At 45.0% G+C, this 23,183-nt stretch overlaps 1 protein-coding gene across 3 annotated transcripts in view; it reads right to left on the bottom strand.

Moving 5' to 3' along the window:
- Positions 1-402: 402 nt before the first annotated feature.
- The window catches only part of LOC110525418 (leucine zipper putative tumor suppressor 1), a 24,353-nt gene continuing 1,572 nt past the window's right edge, over positions 403-23,183 (bottom strand). Inside the window, exons 1-5 of one of the 3 annotated variants that reach the window (XM_036979561.2) lie at positions 10,128-10,231; positions 8,489-8,961; positions 3,132-3,974; positions 2,743-2,937; positions 403-2,523 (exon numbers count right to left, since the gene is read on the bottom strand). In XM_036979561.2, coding sequence (XP_036835456.2) covers positions 2,026-2,523; positions 2,743-2,937; positions 3,132-3,974; positions 8,489-8,839 — 1,887 coding nt within the window. In that variant the 5' untranslated portion in view covers positions 8,840-8,961; positions 10,128-10,231 and the 3' untranslated portion in view covers positions 403-2,025. Of the gene's footprint in view, positions 2,524-2,742; positions 2,938-3,131; positions 3,975-8,488; positions 8,962-10,127; positions 10,232-23,183 lie in introns of those variants that run through there. The other 2 variants (XM_021605497.3, XM_021605498.3) reach the window with 2 other exon arrangements.

Below are 23,183 nucleotides of genomic sequence, written 5' to 3'. Positions count from 1 at the left end.
CAGAAAAAAGCTTGTCCGGAGAAGACAAGGTGAGCGCTACCATCAGTCCTGTGTCATGCCAACAGTAAAGCATCCCGAGACCATTCATGTGTGGGGTTGCTTCTCAGCCAAGGGAGTGGGCTCACTCACAATTTTGCCTAAGAACACAGCCATGAATAAAGAATGGTACCAACACGTCCTCCAAGAGCAACTTCTCCCAACCATCCAGGAACAGTTTGGTGATGAACAATGCCTTTTCCAGCATGATGGAGCACCTTGCCATAAGGCAAAAGTGATAACTAAGTGGCTCGGGGAACAAAACATCGATATTTTGGGTCCATGGTCTGGAAACTCCCCAGACCTTAATCCCATTGAGAACTTGTGGTCAATCCTGAAGAGGAGGGTGAACAAATAAAACCCCACAAATTCTGACAAACTCCAAGCATTTATTATGCAAGAATGGTCTGCCATCCTTCAGGATGTGGCCCAGAAGTTAACTGACAGCATGCCAGGGCAGATTGCAGAGGTCTTGAATTAGAAGGGTCAACACTACAAATATTGACTCTTTGCATCAACTTCATGCAATTGTCAATAAAAGCCTTTGATAGTTATGAAATGCTTGTAATTATACTTCAGTATTCCATAGTAACATCTGACAAAAATATCTAAAGACACTGGAGCAGCAAACTTTGTGAAAATTAATATTTGTGTCATTCTCAAAACTGTAGTGTGAGATGCACTTTGCCAATCATGTTCTAACCCCTCTTAAAATGGAAGTGCATAGTTCCTTTCAACACTAATCACTACCACTTTTGTATCCTTTATATCAATAAATAATATGAATGATTATTCACAAAATTTACAGTACATCCAGTGCTTTGACACTTAAAGGTAGACGCGGCTACAGTATATGGTTACCACAAAGAGCAAGCGACTTCCAACAAAAACAAAGACTGTGTGAAGCGAGAGGCTGCAAGCATCCGCATTTGTTGCCATGCAGCTACTGTATTATGTTACAGGAGAGATATGTGAACTCCCATACACATGTGCAGATGCCAGTATCTGTGTTGGCGCTGACGAGGGCAGCCTCTTGCCTCATTCTCTCTGCAACATCTCTGGCCACAGTGGTGATTGTGATCAAAAAGGTTAAATAAAAACACATCATATTGCTGTGTCTCAGTGGTTGTTGTGGAGCTTACAACATCTTATGTAGGACTTGACACATACAGAAAGAATGCCCCAATTCATTACAATGCTAGGAAACTTCTCAAGAGGAATAACCATTTCGTAGGCTTTCTAGGCTACTGTCAATTGAACATTATAAGGTGGTTTCATTATGGGGTGGTTTCCTGGAAACAGATTAAGCATAGTCCTGGACTAAAAAGCAGGCTCAATGGAGAATGTTCATCGGAAAATATGTTTAATCTGTTTCCGGGAAACCACACTTATGGATAACAAAAGCTTAAAGGACCATCTGGAGTTGCTACATCCATTTTTGGACTAAATTGATAATATAGCCATTGAATCTTAAATAATATAACTCATAAATGCTTAAAGAGCTTAGTTCAACTCTCTTACCTCAATAGAACCTAAAATGTTTGTATACAAAGACAATGTAAACAAACACTGTGTAGCTTCAAAACACAGTTAAATCTATCATTTTGATCTCATGGATGATCAGTCATTGCATCCATAGCTCTGTCTATGAATTTGAGTGTAGTTATAGTTCTCAAGCCCCATCCCATTAGCTGTTTTGTTATTTGTTATTGTTTGAACTCCGGATGTGCCCTTTAAAGCCTGCTTTACACAGTCACAGAGAATGAAGGATTTTTATTAAAAAAGATCCAAACCTGACCGCAATTCTATCATATCCTGCAGCAGTATGTTAGCCAACTTGATTATCACGAAAATGCTGTCCCTGCCAAGGCAGAAATAGCTTATCTGTGTTTTGGCCAGATATAACAAATTATGTGTTTCATATGACTTTTTTATAACCCTGTTAGAACATTTGAGCATCGTTATAACTATTCTCTGTGGGTTTCTCCCTCACATTTCTGTGGCAATAATATCCTCATAGTGTAACCCTGAGCTGTGGATGTCCACGTCAAACTCCGGTCGACTCTCCAGCTCTGCTGTGAGCTCCTGCAGGATCCTCTTCAGGTCTTGGTTCTTCTTGTGCATCTGCAGATAGTTGAGCTGTAGCTGCTTCTGGTACTTGATGACTCTGTCCTTCTCCCTGTTCCACGTCTGTCTCTCATGCTCAAAGCTGTTTGACAGCCTCTCCTGAGTCTCTCTCTCTTCCCTGAGCTCCACTTTCAGTTTCTTCACCTCTCTCTGGAGGGAGTCAGTGCTCATGCTCCCTCCAGTGCCCCCACTCTGGTCTGACCTCTCCTGGGCCTCCAGTTTGGCCTTTTGCTGCTGCCTATGTTCTTTTGCCAGGGCCAGGTCCTTTTTCATTTCATTGATGTCTGTCTCCAGTATGTCCACCTTTGCTCTTAGTAGATCAGCCTCGTTCTTCTTGCGCTGGAGCTCATTTTGGCATACCTGGGGTGGAATATATGAATTGTGTCATTATCAAATGCATTTTTCTATTGAACATGGAGGTCAAGTAGATAATGGCCTAGGTTTAGCATTGTCACTCACTCTTAAATGCGATTTACATTGGCTCACCACTAGTGTAGCGGCTAAAAATCAGTAAAGAAATCTATTCTGTTTGCATATCATACTTCCTCTGATTTTCTTTTCAGAAAAATGACGTAGTACCTCCACATCCACACTGCGAGAGCGTATCTTTTCCTCTTGCAATTTGTTCTGCTTTTCCAGTGCCTCCATTTTGGACCGGGTCTCCTTCAGCGAGGATTTGAGGCTGACGATGTCATTCAGCTTGTGAGTGACACAAGCCTGGGAGTCCCTGAGTTGCTGCTTCAGCAGTGAGATCTCCCCAGCCTTTTGGCATACCTAATAATAAATGGAAAGGGTAAAAACTGTGTTGAACTAGTGGTTGCTTTTGTTGGTGTTCAGTAGCTCGTTTATCCTAGTGACCTGACCAGAAAATACATTGAGCCCTAGTCACAGTCTACAATTAGCCCTGGTAAGACCATATGGACCATATGGTCAAAACTCCTGGCTCATGACACCTGCTGGCCACTTACCTCCCACTGGGTCTCCTCTAAGGTGGGGTCTAGTTGGTTCTTCTCCATCTCAAACGACATCAGTTTGACCTCTATCAGGTCCTTCTCCTGGGTCATCTGGACCAGCTCGTCCTGGAGCCTCTGGTTGTCCTGCTGCAGCTGGCTGACCTTCAGCTGCAAGGCCTGGTGGTTCTTCACGGCCCTCTGGGAGACCTGCCTGAGCTTGGTGGAGCACCTCTGCTTCAGGCCCTCCATCTCCTCAACACAATACCTCTGCTTCTCCTCAAACAGCTGGCACGTGTCCACCTCTTTCTCCTCAAAGCTCACCTGTAGCTCCTGCAGCTCTGTCTCACTCTCCAGCAGCCTCTGCTCCAGCAGCTCAATTAGGGACTCATCTGTGGAGATGGGTGAGCGATTACAGCCCCCCATCTCCTCCAAGAGAGGGCTAGGCTGCTGAGGGGAGGGGAGGGAGATGGTGTCCCTGTTAGCCTTCGCTGCCCCTCCATTGTTTAGAGCTGCGACCCTGGCACTGGCACTTATGCCATTCCCGTTGGTCCATGTAGAGAGGGGGGGCTGCTGGGGATGGGTCATGCCATGGGCTGTGCCTCCTGCACACTGAGTCAATGGGCCTGTGGAAGCACTGTGGCTCCCACTGGTGCTGTGAGTAGGCAGGCTGGACATTGAATCCTGCCCAGAGTCTGAGAGGGTCCCTGAAAATCTGTCCTGTTGGGGCTCCTGGGAGTCTCTGGTTATCTCTGGGGTACTAAGGAGGTGGGTGAGGTTGTTGTGAGTCTCTGTGGAAGAGGTGCTCCTGGGGATGACTGGCTTGAAGGCTGTGGGCCGGATCAAAGCCTTGTCCATATTCTAGAGGTAGAGGAAGGAGATGGAACAAATTAAGTCGATCAGATAACATGTTGGTCTGGAGAACCAATGTTGATGTTCATGTAAGCAAATAATACTGCCAATGACTAATCCATCATTTAGTGCTGGGGGGAACAGATTATATCCACCCAGATATGTGAGATTTGTACATGTAAACATGCAATGTATAAATATACAGAATACATGAAACTGTCATGAAAGATATGTAACATAAGATATTTCTGTCTGTGCTATCTGGAAACACCACTAGTTATACCCAACCTCCTCCTCCTCCACCTTGTTGTACTGCCTGAGAAAATATGAAAAGCCCTACTCTGTGATAATAATACCTTAGAATCGATTGGTGCTTCAATTTAAGTAACAAAATTTTAAAAATCCCCATAACATAGAGATATCTGTTTTTAGACTTTGGATGCATCTTAATCCACCGCATCCACCTATGTCGCACTTCCGCATCTGTGGTGAAAGTTGACAAAGCTAGAGCGCTGTTTGTCAGACCAAAAGACATCTTCTCACAAAAACGTCTGTAGCATAGGAACGGTTTGACCTACAAAACTATTATGACCCTTCCATGGAAAGGGGAGAATCTCACAAACATGAGTGTCACAGGACTCATTTATAGGTAACCGGTACCGGTTTTAAAAAATGAATGGAGGTATGAAGTTAGTTTTGTGCCAACCCCAAAAAAGGGTTAAATATATGTAAAAAAAATACAAACAATATTATCTGATCTTTCTTCTATCTCCTAGATATAGGACAGACACATTTCAAAACCTGAAATTGTTATGATTTATTTTCGGACAATTTATGAATGTGTTATACAATGTGTTTCTCTGGGCTGTAATAGTAAAGGCCAAATTCAATATTTAATCTTTTTTTTATATACTTAAAGGGGTCCTAAAATTCAAAATCATGTAGTTAAATGATCCATACTATGACCACCTTAAAACAATTCCATATGTCAGCTTAGAACGCTTAGATTTACCGGGGTTAATAATGTGTGGCACTTTTAAAGTGTGAGAGGTAAGCTTGTGGACTCCTGTCCAGCTTTGGGAGACTAGTCAAGTATCATATCACCTCCACCCTACCTGATACCCTAGACCCACTCCAAATTGGTCCACTGTCGATGGAATCGCCATCACACTGCACACTGCCCTATCCCATCTGGACAAGAGGAATACCTATGTAAGAATGCTGTTCATTGACTACAGCTCAGCATTTAACACCATAGTACCCTCCAAACTCATTATTAAGCTCGTGACCCTGGGTCTCGACCCCGCCCTGTGCAACTGGGTCCTGGACTTTCTGATGGGCCGCCCCCCATCTCCACCCCGCTGATCCTCAACACTGGGGCCCCACAGGGGTGCGTTCTCAGCCCTCACCTGTACTCCCTGTTCACCCATGACTGTGTGGCCATGCACGCATCCAACTCAATCATCAAGTTTGCAGACGACACTGCAGCGGTAGGCTTGATTACCAACAACAACGAGACGGCCTACAGGGAGGAGGTGAGGGCCCTCGGAGTGTGGGGTCAGGAAAATAACCTCTCACTCAACATCAAAAAAACAAAGGAGATGATCGTGGAATTCAGGAAACAGCAGAGGGAGCACCCCCCCATCCACATCGACGGGACAGTAGTGCAGAAGGTGGAAAGTTTTAAGTTCTTCGGCGTACACTTCACGGACAAACTGAAATGGTCCACCCACACAGACAGTGTGGTGAAGAAGCTCTTCAACCTCAGGAGGCTGAAGAAATTTGGCTTGTCACCTAAAACCCTCACAAACTTTTACAGATGCACAATCAAGAGCATCCTGTTGGGCTATATCACCGCCTGGTATGGCAACTGCACCGCCCTCAACCGCAAGGCTCTCCAGTGGGTAGTGCAGACTGCACAATGCTTCACCGGGGGCAAACTGCCTGCCCACCAGGATACCTACAGCACCTGATGTCACAGGAAGACCAAAAAGATCATCAAGCTCAACAACCACCCGAGCCACTGCCTGTTCACCCCGCTATCATCCAGAAGGCGAGGTCAGTACAGATGCATCAAGCTGGGACCGAGAGACTGAAAAACAGCTTCTATCTCAAGGCCATCAGACTGTTAAACAGCCATCACTAACAATAACGCCACTTTAATAATGTTTACATATCCTACATTACTTATCTCATATGTACAGTGGGGAGAACAAGTATTTGATACACTGCCGATTTTGCAGGTTTTCCTACTTACAATGCATGTAGAGGTCTGTATTTTTTTTTATCAAAGGTACACTTCAACTGTGAGAGACAGAATCTAAAACAAAAATGTGGAAAATCACATTGTATGATTTTTAAGTAATTAATTTGCATTTTATTACATGACATAAGTATTTAATAGAGAAAAGCAGAACTTAATATTTGGTACAGAAACCTTTGTTACAGAGATCATACGTTTCCTGTAGTTCTTGACCAGGCTTGCACACACTGCAGCAGGGATTTTGGCCCACCCCTCCATACAGACCTTCTCCAGATCCTTCAGCTTTCGGGGCTGTCGCTGGGCAACACAGACTTTCAGCTCCCTCCAAAGATTTTCTATTGGGTTCAGTTCTGGAGACTGGCTAGGCCACTCCAGGACCTTGAGATGCTTCTTACGGAGCCACTCCTTAGTTGCCCTGGCTGTGTGTTTCGGGTCGTTGTCATGCTGGAAGACCCAGCCACGACCCATCTTCAATGCTCTTACTGAGGGAAGGAGGTTGTTGGCCAAGATCTCGCGATACATGGCCCCATCCATCCTCCCCTCATTACGGTGCAGTCGTCCTGTCCCCTTTGCAGAAAAGCATCCCCAAAGAATGATGTTTCCACCTCCATACTTGACGGTTGGGATGGTGTTCTTGGGGTTGTACTCATCCTTCTTCTTCCTCCAAACACGGCGAGTGGAGTTTAAACCAAAAAGCTCTATTTTTGTCTCATCAGACCACATGACCTTCTCCCATTCCTCCTCTGGATCATCCAGATGGTCATTGGCAAACTTCAGACGGGCCTGGACATGCGCTGGCTTGAGCAGGGGGACCTGCAGGATTTCAATCCATGATGGCGTAGTGTGTTACTAATGGTTTTCTTTGAGACTGTAGCCTCCCACGAGGTGAGATCTTGCATGGAGCCCAAGACCGAGGGTTATTGACCGTCATCTTGAACTTCTTCCATTTTCAAATAATTGCGCCAACAGTTGTTGCCTTCTCACCAAGCTGCTTGCGTATTGTCCTGTGGCCCATCCCAGCCTTGTGCAGGTCTACAATTTTATCCCTGATGTCCTTACACAGCTCTCTGGTCTTGGCCATTGTGGAGAGGTTGGAGTCTGTTTGATTGAGTGTGTGGACAGGTGTATTTTATACAGGAAACGAGTTCAAACAGGTGCAGTTAATACAGGTAAAGAGTGGAGAACAGGAGGGCTTCTTAAAGAAAAACTAACAGGTCTGTGAGAGACAGAATTCGTATTGGTTGGTAGGTGACCAAATACTTATGTCATGCAATAAAATGCAAATTAATTACTTAAAAATCATACAATGTGATTTTTTCTGGATTTTTGTTTTAGATTCTGTCTCTCACAGTTGAAGTGTACCTATGATAAACATTGCAGACATCTACATGCTTTGTAAGTGGGAAAACCTGCAAAATCGGCAGTGTATCAAATACTTGTTCTCCCCACTGTATATACTGTATTCTATACCATCTACTGCATCTTGCCTATGGCACACGGCCATCGCTGATCTATATATTTATATGTACAAATTCTTATTCATCCTTTTACAGTTGTGTGTATAAGGTAGTTGTTGTGAATTTGTTAGATTACTTGTTAGATATTACTGCATTGTCGGAACTAGAAGCATAAGCATTTTGTAACACTCACATTAACATTTGGTAACCATGTGTATGTGACCAATAAAATGTGATTTGATTTATTCAGAGAGCAGGGTTTGCATAAGTACATCACTGATGACATCTTACAAAATATCAAGCCATAGCAATATTTAATATTTACTTTTCATTAATAGAATATAGCCTACCCATTCATTCTTGAAGAATATAACTTATAATGCCTTCTTGAGCGCACAATCATAAGGTTATATAAGGTTATTTTACTCAATTGCTTGTTTTTGCTGTCATTTTAGTCTTTGTTAACAAATACGGTATAGTTTCAAAAAGTTTACAATTGTTATTTCAATCTCTTGGACTGTCAGTCCTTTCACCTAGCTATGTCTATGGCTTTGAGTGTGGTTACGTGCTGCTGCAGTTAGGCTAAAAAAACTAACTCAGAATTGGGGCTTTAGTCATCAATCTTGGAGATGGTTCAAAACAGACTGGACAACACAAGGCTTGGTGCTTCAACAGAGGTAATGTGGTTGTTTGCTGTAGTACCTACTGTGCTTGTCTGATCTTGTGTTTGACGTTGTCTTACTGGTTATTAATTATACAACACAGGCATATTCAAAATGATGTTGAGCAAGTCAGAGTCTCACCTTCTCCAGTTTCCCAGACATAGGCAGCAGTTTAGGTGTCTCTCTACCGTCTGGTTCCATATCAGTAGAATGTCCCTCTCCTACATGATCTTCTGTTGGGACGCCTCTGCGGTGAGTCATCCGCGACTTCTGGCTCACCTTTAAGTAAAATAAGTCCTCACTTCTGCCTGCCTGAGAGATGCCTTTAGTGGTGTGGTTGGAAGACCCCTGAGCAAAGCTGTACTTCAGTAGGCCATCCAGGCTCCGGCCCGTTTTCCGGGGATGGCCTGCCTTCTTTAGTTTGTACTCCGTGGCCTGACGGTGCTTGCTGTGGAGACTGGGACCTGAGATGAAGCTGCTGACACTTCCCATGGTCTCTGGGCATAGGTGAGGGCAGAAGAGATGTCCTGGCAGCTTTAACGTATGCTGTTGAAGAGGTACTGGGAATGGGTGTTATACTCTTGACCCCAGGTCGGTATTGTCAATGTTTCCATCTGCAGGGAAGACATTTCGATTTCAGATGTTTTGTTATTGTTGTATTTTGTGAATATAACTTTGTTCTATAAAGGGATTTATTTTCTGCAACAACCATACTGTAGCCCGACGGTAGGCCACCCTGTTCCTGGAGTGCCACTGGTACTGCAGGAATTTGTTCCAACAAGGCACCACAGCTAACCAATTGAGCTAATTGATCAGTTCAATGATTGCCTAAATTCAACACACCTGGTCTTCCAGGTCGGTTAAATCAAAAACATAAAGTACCTGCTGCCCTCCAGGACCAGGGTGGCCTACCCCTGCTGTAAACGTACCCTCTCTTCCTCACCCCTGCCCTGGGAGATACAAGGTCCCAGATGTTGCCAACCATGGTCTCTAATCCTCTAGGGAACAGACCTATAGTGTACACTAGTTCACACTAGTTACTAATAAGCAGAGGTCTCCGAAGTGAATGATATTGCCTTTGGGCTCCCCAACCACCTGGTGTCCTTTCTTTAAGCATAATGTCCACAGGAACAAAAGCATGGTTTCAAAGGGCCAACTATAATAGTCCCATTAAGTAGTACGTAGCTGACGGCTAATCTGTTGCAAATCATTATTTCCACAGTGTGGCTGGCCTGAAAGACATGCATAGCTGTCACTGTTAATGCTCTTCATGATTAGAGCATTGTGCAAGTGCGGTTGTTTTGATTGAATAAGGAGCGTTAGTTTTGCACTGTTTGTCTCTCAGGAGGAGATGAAAAGATTGACAAAACATGCGCCTCTTTTGCTCATCTTATGTTTTCATAGAAAATGCAATAATAGCTATGTGGACAAGGACTAGAATCACAATGGACAAAAGAGAATACAGCCACTTGGCCACTAGAAAGAAAAATATATTTAGCTTCATTCAGGATGAGGATACATTCTACATGATTGTACTGTTTGGCATTGTTCCCTTACAATGCACAAATAATAGCTAATAATAATCTAGATGTATACCTGTTCAAGTACAGAACAAATGCCAGATGCCACATGTAAACAATCTTTGACATCGTTCTTCTCCCCTCCCCCTGCTGTCTGTCTGGTTGATGTATCTCAACTAATTATCTTACAATCCCTTTCAAATTCTAGAATTCACCACCAGAATTCATCACAAGACTAGAAAATATTCACATTGACTTACTGCCACGGAAAAGCATCCATCTAGCAGACTAACGCGCTGCAATCGGTCCAGTCCTGGAAATACCATGTAGCTGTGTTTGTGTGTCTGAGTGTGTGTGTCTGAATGAACCAATCATGCAGTGAACACATCACCACGCCAAGAGGGTACCATTCTGAGGGGGTGGGTCTTCCTTTACTGACATGTAAATTCAGCAAGGCAGGAGATGGGACCTTGGAAGCCCCCCCAGGGGATGGGGTGTACAACATGTGCTCCTTTTACACCGGCACACGCCGCTCAAGTGATTAACTCCTTTTCTCACAATGGATTCTTTACACTCCCAAACTCCCTCTGCCCATTTTCTCCATCAACTGACTGTGTAATAACCTCCCCTCCCCTCTCTGTTCCTCCCTTCCCTTCTCTGTTCCTCCCACACTGCCCTGCACCCACTCTGAACAAACACCTCTCTGGATGAAGAGAAAGAACCCCTCTCTTTCTTTGTCTCCTGAAGTGTGCCAGTCTTTGTGTGGACTTTTGTCTGGTAGTTGATGTACTCCTATTAAACAGACAACACCATATTTGAGTGTAAAATATATGACTACACTTTAGAATAAATAGCAAATGGTGCAGTGGGAAAAAGTGGGAAAAGTACCCAATTGTCATACTTGAGTAAAATTAAAGATACCTTAATAGAAAATGACTCAAGTAAAAGTCACCCAGAAAAATACTACTTGAGTAAAAGTCAAATAAAAGTATTTGGTTTTAAGTATACTTAAGTATCAAACGTAAATGTAATTGCTAAAATATACTTACGTTTTAAAAGTAAAAGTATAAGTAATTTTTTATTCCTTATATTAAGCAAACCAGGTTTTCATGTTTTTTTAAATTTAAGAATAGCCAGGGGCTATCTTCAACACTCAGACATCCTTTACAAATGAAACATGTGTGTTTAGTGAGTCCACCAGATCAGAGGCAGTAGGGATGACCAGGGATGTTCTCTTGATAAGTGCGTGAATTTGAGTATTTGCCTGTCCTGCTAAGTACTTTTGGATGTCAGGGAAAATGTATGAAGTAAAAAGTACATTATTTTCAATACTTTACACCACTGGTGCTGCTGCTGAGGGCTTTAAGCGGCTTTGAGTCGCATTCAGTGCTGCTATATCAGTTTAAGCTCGCCCACATTCTCAGCCTCTGTAGAAGTAAGCCCTTGTTTTAGACAAGCAGTCTAAATTGTTTCCACCTTTTAACATAAAAACCTTAATTGATCAACTTTTCCATGATAGGATGTTGATCAGAGGAATATTTTGCACAATGTTCACAGATGGACCATTATTGATTTAAGGATATCCATTCCAAGTGCTCTGCATTAGCGGTAGGGCAATATTTCCTTAAATCTGTGGTTAATTGCACTCATTTTACATTGACTATCATAGATATTTAAGATAATGTATGTGAACTGTCTCCACTAAACCTATCAGAGGGTCTTCTTGTATTTAGGAAAATGTTGTAATTTCATCAAGATTAAGCCTACATCATCGAAATGTATATATATTATAAACATCCATCTGACCCTCAGGCCTTCTAGGATCACCATGATTAAGGTTTTCAGTCACTGGAGAATGATTGGTGTGGGTGGGGGTTTCGTGGCGACACTGAGAGTGGGGTTTGAAGGGAGTGATCTCTTTGAGTGAGTGTGTGTAGTGGGAAGAAGGGTTGCTGCTGGTTCCCCCAAGCCCCAGCTGACCTGCCTGACACAAAGCCCTGCCACACAGAGGACCAGCTGGCACTCAGACACCCACAGTGACACACGTAGCCAATCCATTACCTCATAGAGGCTACAGCAGGGTCATAAAGGACAGGATTTATACCTAAAATCAAATCAAATGTTATTTGTCACATGCGCCGAATACAACAGGTGAAATGCTTACTGACAAGCCCTTAACCAACAATGCAGTTCAAGAAACAGAGTTAAGAAAATATTTGCTAAATAAACTAAAGTAAAAAATAGAAAGCAACACAATAAAATAACAATAACGAGGCTATATACAGGGGTACAGGTTAGTCGAGGTAATTTGTACATGTAGGTAAAGTGACCATGCGTAGATAATAAACAGCGAGTAGCATCAATGTAAAAACAAAAGTGTGTGGGGGGGGGGGTTTCCTGAGGGGGAAAAGGCGTTATCGTGCCCTCTTCACGACTGTCTTGATATATTTTGACCATGATAGTTTTCCAATACAGCCCTGTTGATGTGAATAGGGGTGTGTTTGGCCCTCCTTTTCCTGTGGTCCACAATCAGCTCCTTTGTCTTGCTCATGTTGAGGGAGAGGTTGTTGTCCTGGCACCACACCACCAGGTCTCTGACCTCCTCCTCTCATCGTTGTTGCTGATCAGGTCTACCAACGTTGTGTCGTCAGCAAACTTAATGATGGTGTTGAAGTGTGTACTTGGTCACGCAGTCGTGGGTGAAAAGGGAATAGAGGAGGGGACTAAGCGCACACCCCTGAGGGGATCAGCGTGGCATATATGTGTTTTTGCCTACCCTTACCACCTAGGGACAGCCCGTTAGGAAGTCCAGGATCCAGTTGCAGAGGGAGGTGTTTAGTCCCAGGGTCCTTAGCTTAGTGATAAACTGAGCTAAGCACCACCATGCTTTGAGGGCACTATGATGTTGAACGCTGAGCTGTAGTTAATGAACAACATTCTCACATAGGTGTTCCTTTTGTCCAGGTGGGAAAGGACATTGTGGATTGCGATGGGGATTCCGTCATCTGTAGATCTGTTGGGGTGGTATGCGAATTGGAGTGGGTCTTGGGTTTCCGGGATGACGGTGTTGATGTGAGCCATAACCAGCCTTCAAAGCACTTCATGGCTATTGACGTGAATGCTATGGGGAGGTCTCACAAGGAACGCATGTTCCTTGTGAGACCTCCCCATAGCATTCACGTCAATAGTAGAGCTGAGCTCTGCTGTACCTCAATAGCCACAGGGCCAGATGGCACTTCTTAGAAGTACCGTCTCGATATGGTCAATATTTCAAGAGTTACATGTGTTTTCTATTGGGGTCGCAATGTGCACATGCACATGCACATGTCTAGGTAAAAATGTCTATTTCATGACAACATCAAGAAGTTTTGGAATTACGTCATACAGTTGAAGTCGGAAGTTTACATACACCTTAACCAAATACATTTAAAGATTTTCACAGTTCCTTACATTTAATCCGAGTAAAAGTTCCCTGTCTTAGGTCAGTTAGAATCACAACTTTATTTTAAGAATGTGAAATGTCAGAATAATAGTAGAGAGAATTATTTATTTCAGCTTTATTTCTTTCATCACATTCCCAGTGGGTCAGATTTTTACATACACTCAATTAGTATTTGGTAGCAATGCCTTTAAATTGTTTAACTTGGGTCAAACGTCTCAGGTAGCCTTCCACAAGCTTCCCACAATAAGTTGGGTGAATTTTGGCCCATTCCTCCTGACAGAGCTGGTGTAACTGAGTCAGGTTTGTAGGCCTCCATGCTCGCACACACTTTTTCAGGTCTGCCCACAAATCTCCCATAGGATTGAGGTCAGGGCTTTGTGATGGCCACTCCAATACCTTGACTTTGTTGTCCTTAAGCCATTTTGCCACAACTTTGGAAGTATGCTTGGGGTCATTGTCCATTTGGATGACCCATTTGCTTTAACTTCCTGACTGATGTCTTGAGATGTTGCTTCAATATATCCACATAATTGTCCTACCTCATGTTGCCATCTATTTTGTGAAGTGCACCAGTCCCTCCTGCAGCAAAGCACCCCCACAACATGATGCTGCCACCCCCGTGCTTCACGGTTGGGTATGGCGTTCTTTGACTTGCAAGCCTCCCCCTTTTTCCTCCAAATGTCATGTTGTCTTGTCTCTGTCCTTTCCCTTCACCCTGTCTCCCTCTGCTGGTCGTGTTAGGTTACCTTTTCTCCCCCGCTTTCCCCCAGCTGTCCCTTGTCTCCTCTAACTACCCATTCACCCCGTTCCCCACCTGTTCCCTTTTTTCCCTCTGATTAGGTCCCAATATCTCTCTCTGTTTCTGCTCCTGTCCTTGTCGGATTCTTGTTTGTTTGTGTCATTCATGCCTGAACCAGACTGTCGTCATGTTTGCTGTAACCTTGTCCTGTCCTGTCGGAATCTGCCGGTCTATCTGAGCCTACCTATGTTTGGTTATTAAAGAAGCTCTGTTTAAGTTAGTTCGCTTTTGGGTCCTCATTCACTCACCATAACAGAAGAATCCGACCAAGAATGGACCCAGCGACTTCGGATCCTCTCCACTCAGCCGTCGAGATCCAGGGAGCGATGCTAGGCAGACACAAGCAGGAATTGTCTGCTGCTCGACATGCCGTTGAGACCCTGGCCACCCAAGTCTCCAACCTCACAGAACAGGTTCACCATCTCCGCCTCGATCCACCGGCCACTTCCAGGGCTTTCGAATCTCCGGAGCCCAGAATCAATAACCCGCCGTGTTACTCTGGGGAGCCCACTGAATGCCGCTCGTTCCTCACCCAGTGTGATATTGTGTTTTCTCTCCAGCCCAACACTTACTCCAGGAGCACTGCTCGTGTCGCCTACGTCATATCTCTCCTTATTGGACGGGCTCGTGAGTGGGGCACGGCAATCTGGGAGGCAAGGGCTGAGTGTACTAACCAGTATCAAGACTTTAAGGAGGAGATGATACGGGTTTTTGATCGATCTGTTTTTGGGGAGGAGGCTTCCAGGGCCCTGTCTTCCCTATGTCAAGGCAATCGATCCATAACAGACTACTCTATTGAGTTTCGCACTCTTGCTGTCTCCAGTGGCTGGAACGAGCCGGCCTTGCTCGCTCGTCTTCTGGAGGGTTTCCGCGCAGAGGTAAAGGATGAGATTCTCTCCCGGGAGGTTCCTTCCAGCGTGGATTCCTTGATTGAACTCGCTATTCGCATTGAGCGACGGGTTGATCTTCGTCACCGAGCTCGTGGAAAGGAGCTCGCGCTCTCCGTCGCCTCCCTCTCCGCATCACTACCATCTTCCTCTGCCGGCTCGGGTGCTGAGCCCATGCAGCTGGGAGGTATCCGCATCTCGACTGAGGAGAGGGAACGGAGAATCACCAACCGCCTCTGTCTCTATTGCGGTTCCGCTGGTCATTTTGTCACTTCATGTCCAGTAAAAGGCCAGAGCTCGTCAGTAAGCGGAGGGCTACTGGTGAGCGCTACTACTCCTGTCTCTCCTTCAAGATCCTGCACTACCTTGTCGGTCCATCTACGCTGGACCGGTTCGTCAGCTTCCTGCAGTGCCTTAATAGACTCTGGGGCGGAGGGCTGTTTTATGGACGAGACCTGGGCTCGGGAACATGACATTCCTCTCAGACAGTTAAAGGAGCCCACGGCCTTGTTCGCCCTGGATGGTAGTCCTCTCCCCAGGATTCAGCGTGAGACGCTACCTTTAACCCTCACTGTTTCTGGTAATCATAGTGAAACCATTTCTTTTTTAATTTTTCGTTCACCTTTTACACCTGTTGTTTTGGGCCATCCCTGGCTAGTTTGTCATAATCCTTCCATTAATTGGTCTAGTAATTCTATCCTCTCCTGGAACGTCTCTTGTCATGTGAAATGTTTAATGTCTGCTATCCCTCCTGTTTCCTCTGTCTCTTCTTCACAGGAGGAGCCTGGTGATTTGACAGGGGTGCCGGAGGAATATCACGATCTGCGCACGGTGTTCAGTCGGTCCAGGGCCACCTCTCTTCCTCCACACCGGTCGTATGATTGTAGTATTGATCTCCTTCCGGGAACCACCCCCCCCCGGGGTAGACTATACTCTCTGTCGGCTCCCGAACGTAAGGCTCTCGAAGATTATTTGTCTGTAGCTCTTGACGCCGGTACCATAGTCCCCTCCTCCTCTCCCGCCGGAGCGGGGTTTTTTTTTGTCAAGAAGAAGGACGGGTCTCTGCGCCCCTGCATAGATTATCGAGGGCTGAATGACATAACAGTGAAGAATCGTTATCCGCTTCCTCTTATGTCTTCAGCCTTCGAGATCCTGCAGGGAGCCAGGTTTTTCACTAAGTTGGACCTTCGTAACGCTTACCATCTCGTGCGCATCAGGGAGGGGGACGAGTGGAAGACGGCGTTTAACACTCCGTTAGGGCACTTTGAATACCGGGTTCTTCCTTTCGGCCTCGCTAACGCTCCAGCTGTCTTTCAGGCATTAGTCAATGATGTCCTGAGAGACATGCTGAACATCTTTGTTTTCGTTTACCTTGACGATATCCTGATTTTTTCACCGTCACTCCAGATTCATGTTCAGCACGTTCGACGTGTCCTCCAGCGCCTTTTAGAGAATTGTCTTTTTGTGAAGGCTGAGAAGTGCACTTTTCATGCCTCCTCCGTCACATTTCTCGGTTCTGTTATTTCCGCTGAAGGCATTAAGATGGATCCCGCTAAGGTCCAAGCTGTCATTGATTGGCCCGCCCCTAAGTCACGCGTCGAGCTGCAGCGCTTTCTCGGCTTCGCGAACTTCTATCGTCGTTTCATCCGTAATTTCGGTCAGGTGGCAGCTCCTCTCACAGCCCTTACTTCTGTCAAGACGTGCTTTAAGTGGTCCGTTTCCGCCCAGGGAGCTTTTGATCTCCTCAAGAATCGTTTTACATCCGCTCCTATCCTTGTTACACCTGACGTCTCTAGACAGTTCGTTGTCGAGGTTGACGCGTCAGAGGTGGGAGTGGGAGCCATCCTTTCTCAGCGCTCCCTCTCTGACGACAAGGTCCACCCATGCGCGTATTTTTCTCATCGCCTGTCGCCGTCGGAACGTAACTATGATGTGGGTAACCGCGAACTGCTCGCCATCCGGTTAGCCCTAGGCGAATGGCGACAGTGGTTGGAGGGGGCGACCGTTCCTTTTGTCGTTTGGACTGACCATAGGAACCTTGAGTACATCCGTTCTGCCAAACGACTTAATGCGCGTCAGGCGCGTTGGGCGCTGTTTTTCGCTCGTTTCGAGTTCGTGATTTCTTATCGTCCGGGCTCTAAGAACACCAAGCCTGATGCTTTGTCTCGTCTCTTCAGTTCTTCAGTAGCCTCCACTGACCCCGAGGGGATTCTCCCTGAGGGGCGTGTTGTCGGGTTGACTGTCTGGGGAATTGAGAGGCAGGTAAAGCAAGCACTCACTCAAACTCCGTCGCCGCGCGCTTGTCCTAGGAACCTTCTTTTCGTTCCCGTTCCTACTCGTCTGGCCGTTCTTCAGTGGGCTCACTCTGCCAAGTTAGCCGGCCACCCTGGCGTTCGGGGTACGCTTGCTTCCATTCGCCAGCGTTTCTGGTGGCCCACCCGGGAGCATGACACGCGTCGTTTCGTGGCTGCTTGTTCGGTCTGCGCGCAGACTAAGTCCGGTAACTCTCCTCCTGCCGGCCGTCTCAGGCCGCTTCCTATTCCCTCTCGACCGTGGTCTCACATCGCCTTAGATTTTGTCACCGGACTGCCTTCGTCAGCGGGGAAGACTGTTATTCTTACGGTTGTCGATAGGTTCTCTAAGGCGGCTCATTTCATTCCCCTTGCTAAGCTTCCTTCTGCTAAAGAGACGGCACAAATCATCATCGAGAATGTTTTCAGAATTCATGGCCTTCCGTCAGACGTCGTTTCGGACAGAGGTCCGCAATTCACGTCTCAATTTTGGAGGGAGTTTTGCCGTTTGATTGGGGCTTCCGTCAGTCTCTCTTCCGGCTTTCACCCCCAGTCTAACGGTCAAGCAGAACGGGCCAATCAGACTATTGGTCGCATCTTACGCAGTCTTTCTTTTCGCAACCCTGCGTCTTGGTCAGAACAGCTCCCCTGGGCAGAATACGCCCACAACTCGCTTCCTTCGTCTGCGACCGGGCTATCTCCTTTTCAGAGTAGCCTCGGGTACCAGCCTCCGTTGTTCTCATCTCAGTTCGCCGAGTCCAGCGTCCCCTCCGCTCAGGCTTTTGTCCAACGTTGCGAGCGCACCTGGAAGAGGGTCAGGTCTGCACTTTGCCGTTATAGGGCGCAGACTGTGAGAGCTGCTAATAAGCGTAGAACTAAGAGCCCTAGATATTGTCGCGGTCAGAGAGTTTGGCTCTCCACTCAGAACCTTCCCCTTAAGACGGCTTCTCGCAAGTTGACCCCGCGGTTCATTGGTCCATTCCGTATCTCTCAGGTCATTAATCCTGTCGCAGTGCGACTTCTTCTTCCGCGATATCTTCGTCGCGTCCACCCGGTCTTCCATGTCTCCTGTGTTAAGCCCGTTCTTCGCGCCCCCGCTCGTCTTCCCCCCCCCCCCCCATCCTTGTCGAGGGCGCACCTATCTACAGGGTCCGTAAAATCTTGGACATGCGTCCTCGGGGCCGTGGTCATCAGTACCTAGTTGACTGGGAGGGGTACGGTCCTGAGGAGAGGAGTTGGGTTCCCTCTCGGGACGTGCTGGACCGTGCGCTGATTGATGATTTCCTCCGTTGCCGCCAGGTTTCCTCCTCGAGTGCGCCAGGAGGCGCTCGGTGAGTGGGGGGGTACTGTCATGTTGTCTTGTCTCTGTCCTTTCCCTTCACCCTGTCTCCCTCTGCTGGTCGTGTTAGGTTACCTTTTCTCCCCCGCTTTCCCCCAGCTGTCCCTTGTCTCCTCTAACTACCCATTCACCCCGTTCCCCACCTGTTCCCTTTTTTCCCTCTGATTAGGTCCCAATATCTCTCTCTGTTTCTGCTCCTGTCCTTGTCGGATTCTTGTTTGTTTGTGTCATTCATGCCTGAACCAGACTGTCGTCATGTTTGCTGTAACCTTGTCCTGTCCTGTCGGAATCTGCCGGTCTATCTGAGCCTACCTATGTTTGGTTATTAAAGAAGCTCTGTTTAAGTTAGTTCGCTTTTGGGTCCTCATTCACTCACCATAACACCAAACATAAAGATGGTCATTATGACCAAACAGTTCTATTTTTGTTTCATCAGACCAGAGGACATTTTTCCAAAAAGTACGATCTTTGTCCCCATTTGCAGTTTGCAAACCGTAGTCTGGCTTTTTTTTATGGAGGTTTTGGAGCAGTGGCTTCTTCCTTGCTGGTTATGTCAATACTGTGGATATAGATACTTTTGTGCCTGTTTCCTCCAGCATCTTCACAAGGTCCTTTGCTGTTGTTCTGGGATTGATTTGCACCTTTCGCACCAAAGTATGTTCATCTCCAGGAGACAGAACGCGTCTCCTTCCTGAGCGGTATGACAGCTGCGTGGTCCCATGGTGTTTATACTTGCATACCATTGTTTGTACAGATGAATGTGGTACCTTCAGGTGTTTGGAAATTGCTCCCAAGTATGAGCCAGACTTGTAGAGGTCTACAATTTTTTTTTCTGAGGTCTTGGCTGATTTCTTTTGATTTTCCCATGATGTCAAGCAAAGAGGCACCAAGTTTAAAGGTAGACCTTGAAATAAATCCAGAGGTACACATCCAATTGACTCAAATGATGTCAATTAGCCTATCAGAAGCTTCTAAAGCCATGACATCATTTTCGGGAAATGTCCAAGCTGTTTAAAGGCACAGTCAACTTAGTGCATGTAAACTTCTGACCCACTGGAATTGTGATGCAGTGAATTATACGTGAAATCATCTGTCTGTAAACAATTATTGGAAAAATTACTTCTGTCATGCATAAAGTAGATGTCCTAACCGACTTGCCAAAACTATAGTTTGTTAACAAGAAATTTGTGGAGTGGTTGAAAAATGAACTTTAAACCTGTTTGGGATAGGGGGCAGCATTTTCGCGTTTGGATGAAAATCATGTACAGAGTAAACTGCCTGCTGCTCAGGTCCAGTTGCTAATATATGCATATTATTAGTAGATTTGAATAGAAAACACTCTGAAGTTTCTAAAACTGTTTGAATGTATGTGAATGTATAAAAGTTACATATTTCAAAAAAATATTTTTGAATTTCGAGCTCTGCCTTTTCAGCGGAATGTTGTCGAGACCATAAGAAGTTTTAATGACTTCAACCTAAGTGTATGTAAACTTCCGACTTCAACTGTATTTTTGTTATTAATAACTAATATCATGTATTGAAAACACCAGTCTGACTTGCTGTCCCCTCGTGGCACGTAGACTGTGAATAGGGAGAGGAGACAAGATGATCAACATTTTTAGCCCTCCCAGTCATGACAAAGCCATTATGCTTAGCTCACATAAAGGGTGAGTGTGTGTGTGTGTGTGTGTGTGTGTGTGTGTGTGTGTGTGTGTGTGTGTGTGTGTGTGTGTCTGTGTGTGTGTGTGTGTGTGTGTGAGCCATCGAAAAGGGTAGTACATGACAGAAAAAGCATTTCCAGTGTGTGATGAGGTGAATAATTGAACATGAAGGACCCGTCTCTCTCGCTGTGTAGCCTGTCAAGGATCCCCTGACATCGCCAGGGGTGGCAGGTAGCCTAGTGGTTAGAGCATTTAGCCAGTAACCAAAATGTTGCTGGATTGAATCCCTGAGCTGACAAGGTGAAAATCTGTTGTTTTACCCCTGAACAAGGCAGTTAACCCACTGTTTCCCAGTAGACTGTCGATGTAAATATGAATTTGTTCTTAACTGACTTGCCTAGATATACAAAATAATCTGTTATTCATCGTGTAGAAAGTATGAGTAATCTTCTTTAAAATTAGACTGTACTTAAAATGATGTGGGTGGCAAGCATCTATCTTTCACTGTCCCTCGTTTTCCCCTGCTATCCGTCCATCCAGGCTCTGCATGCACTAGTGTGATGTCTCCTCCTTAGAGCATACAATGGGATCTAATTGGATGATCCACTTAGTACATTACTGAGGAGGCTGTGAGTAAATGACCCCTTAGCACAGAAGAGTGAATCGTACATACTTACTGCCACTGAGGGAAGAGTGAGTGTCTGTGTGTGTGTGACATCAATCAAAATGTCAACTTTATGTTTGAATATGAGGTTGCATGATTTAGCTGCCGGTGGGTATTATGTAGGCTACCCTAAGTGTCTTTCAATCAATCATTTTGAGTGGTTGAGGAAAGGGCTTTGTGTGGATGGGGGGTAAGGTTAAATTAGTGTTGTGATGAAGTGAGCACGCACTATACTCATTAATTTAGCACTATTGTTTTTCATTGAGACAAGAACAGCCAGGCCCATTTTAATGGAGACCTATCTCTGAAATTAGAATGCTTGCCTGAAGCGATTTCGACACTGAAATTAGACATTAGACTGACAAACAATCAACTTTTATAGAGGAGGATGTCCATTCTATTCATTGTATTTCTGGGCTGCCTGCTATTTACATTGTGAAAGGCATTTGCATAAGCCTAGCAGCTGGGCTCCAAGCAAGGATAAACGTGTCTTTAATTGAGTCCAAATGGTACCCTTTACCCTTTAATGACCATGCCGCAAAACGACAAGTGCTAAAGGCTTTATGTTTTTTTTATATACATTTCCTTATTGAGCCACGTTATCCACATTCTACATCGATGATTGTTCTCTGATGGCTGAACACTTAATGTTACTGGAAGTGCCTGGAATCTATCCAAAAATCATTTTAGAGAGTTGTGTGTGTCGTCCGTTAGATGCTACAGATCAGTAGTCTCTCCGTAATCATGAAATATTCACTTCTTAGGCTTTTATCTCTGAGTTGGACTAAAAATGAAATGACAGTGAAAATGTATGGCAGCAAATATTATTCTTTTTAGAATTTGCATCATGCCCATGGGCCATGGCCAATTTGAGCTTCAATCTTGTTTTTGATTGGTTTTTTTCCGACTAACCTGCATCTAAAACTGAAACTGCAGTGACCCGTTCCACTTGCGACAGAAAACAAAAAAGGGAGTCGGATTTTAAAGTAAGTAAAAGTATCTCTAGGTATCTCTCTCTTTCAATAATGTAGAACCACAGACTGAAAGCTTGTGGACCCAAAACAAGCTGAGGCCCCTTTTAAGACAAGAAGTGACAGGAGTGTCTACTGAGATGCATTAGAGGAGGAGTACATTTAGCTCCAAACTTTAAAGAACATTGGCCATGCTAGGTAGAAAGTTCTATATTGTTGGGGATGGTGTTACACTGGCTTAAACTCAAAGCCTTGAATCAGGGGGCTGAATACCCTGTGACAGAGCTGTTAGGTTTGAAGTAGAGCCAGACCTCTTATCTGGACCAGCCATTAGTTACACAGAAGCCGTGGTTGCACCTTGCGTTAATAGGTGGTTGTCCTCATCTGATTAAAATGATCCGATCATTATCTGATCGGGATTTGTTGCATTGACGCATGACTTAAAATGTGTTTCTTATCTGCCCACTGCGTCCGCATTGTGACCAAATTCCCTGGTCCCTCCCTGTATGCAAATTATTCCAACCTGTCTTAGACCTCTTGGTATGACACAAGCTGTATAAATCAACAGAAAATAGCGCACTTGTATAGTCAATAGTTTTATAATCTCATCATCACAGCCTACTTTTGTTATCAAACTATTTAAGACTGGTTGTATATAGTCCCGATAACCTTGACCTTGACCTAATTCGCTATGATAATTGGATAATTCGGAACCTCAAAATGATAAACACTGGCGTAGCATGAAGCCCAGAGCTTTGGGAGCCAACTCTCCCCCCAGATGTTGGACTCCCCAGACAGCATATTAAGAAGTTAAGATTTTTTCTGGACACTTCTATAACATACCATTTACATCCGAAATACAATAAGTTGTCCTTTAAAAGGTCCAATCCAGCCATTTGTATACCAATATCAAATCATTTCTGGGTAACAATTAAGTACCCTACTGTGATTTTTCAAATTAAAATTTCTTCTTTCAACAAAAATAGTTTCTTACCAAATAGCAATTTCTCAAGCAATAATTTTGTTAGGACTGTGGGGTGGGGGAAAGCTGTGGTTTGACATTCTTATTGGCCAAAACTCCATCCCACAAAACATGTTGAAATTTCAGGAGGACTTTTCAAACAGCTCTTACACTAAGATGGAATTATCACTATTTTCACAATTTCACAGTATGGAATTATATTTAAAATACAGGTAAATCACAGTTGTACTGCACTGGACCTTCAACTAGTGTTTAAGGTTAACATTGGCTGTTGTTTGTG

The sequence above is a fragment of the Oncorhynchus mykiss genome, chromosome 6 (assembly GCF_057628025.1).
Source record: "Oncorhynchus mykiss isolate SJ-2025 chromosome 6, ASM5762802v1, whole genome shotgun sequence".
In the NCBI taxonomy this organism is placed as follows: Eukaryota; Metazoa; Chordata; class Actinopteri; order Salmoniformes; family Salmonidae; genus Oncorhynchus; species Oncorhynchus mykiss.
The sequence above is the reverse complement of the archived record's forward strand: the minus strand, read 5'-3'. Positions and strand labels throughout refer to the sequence as shown.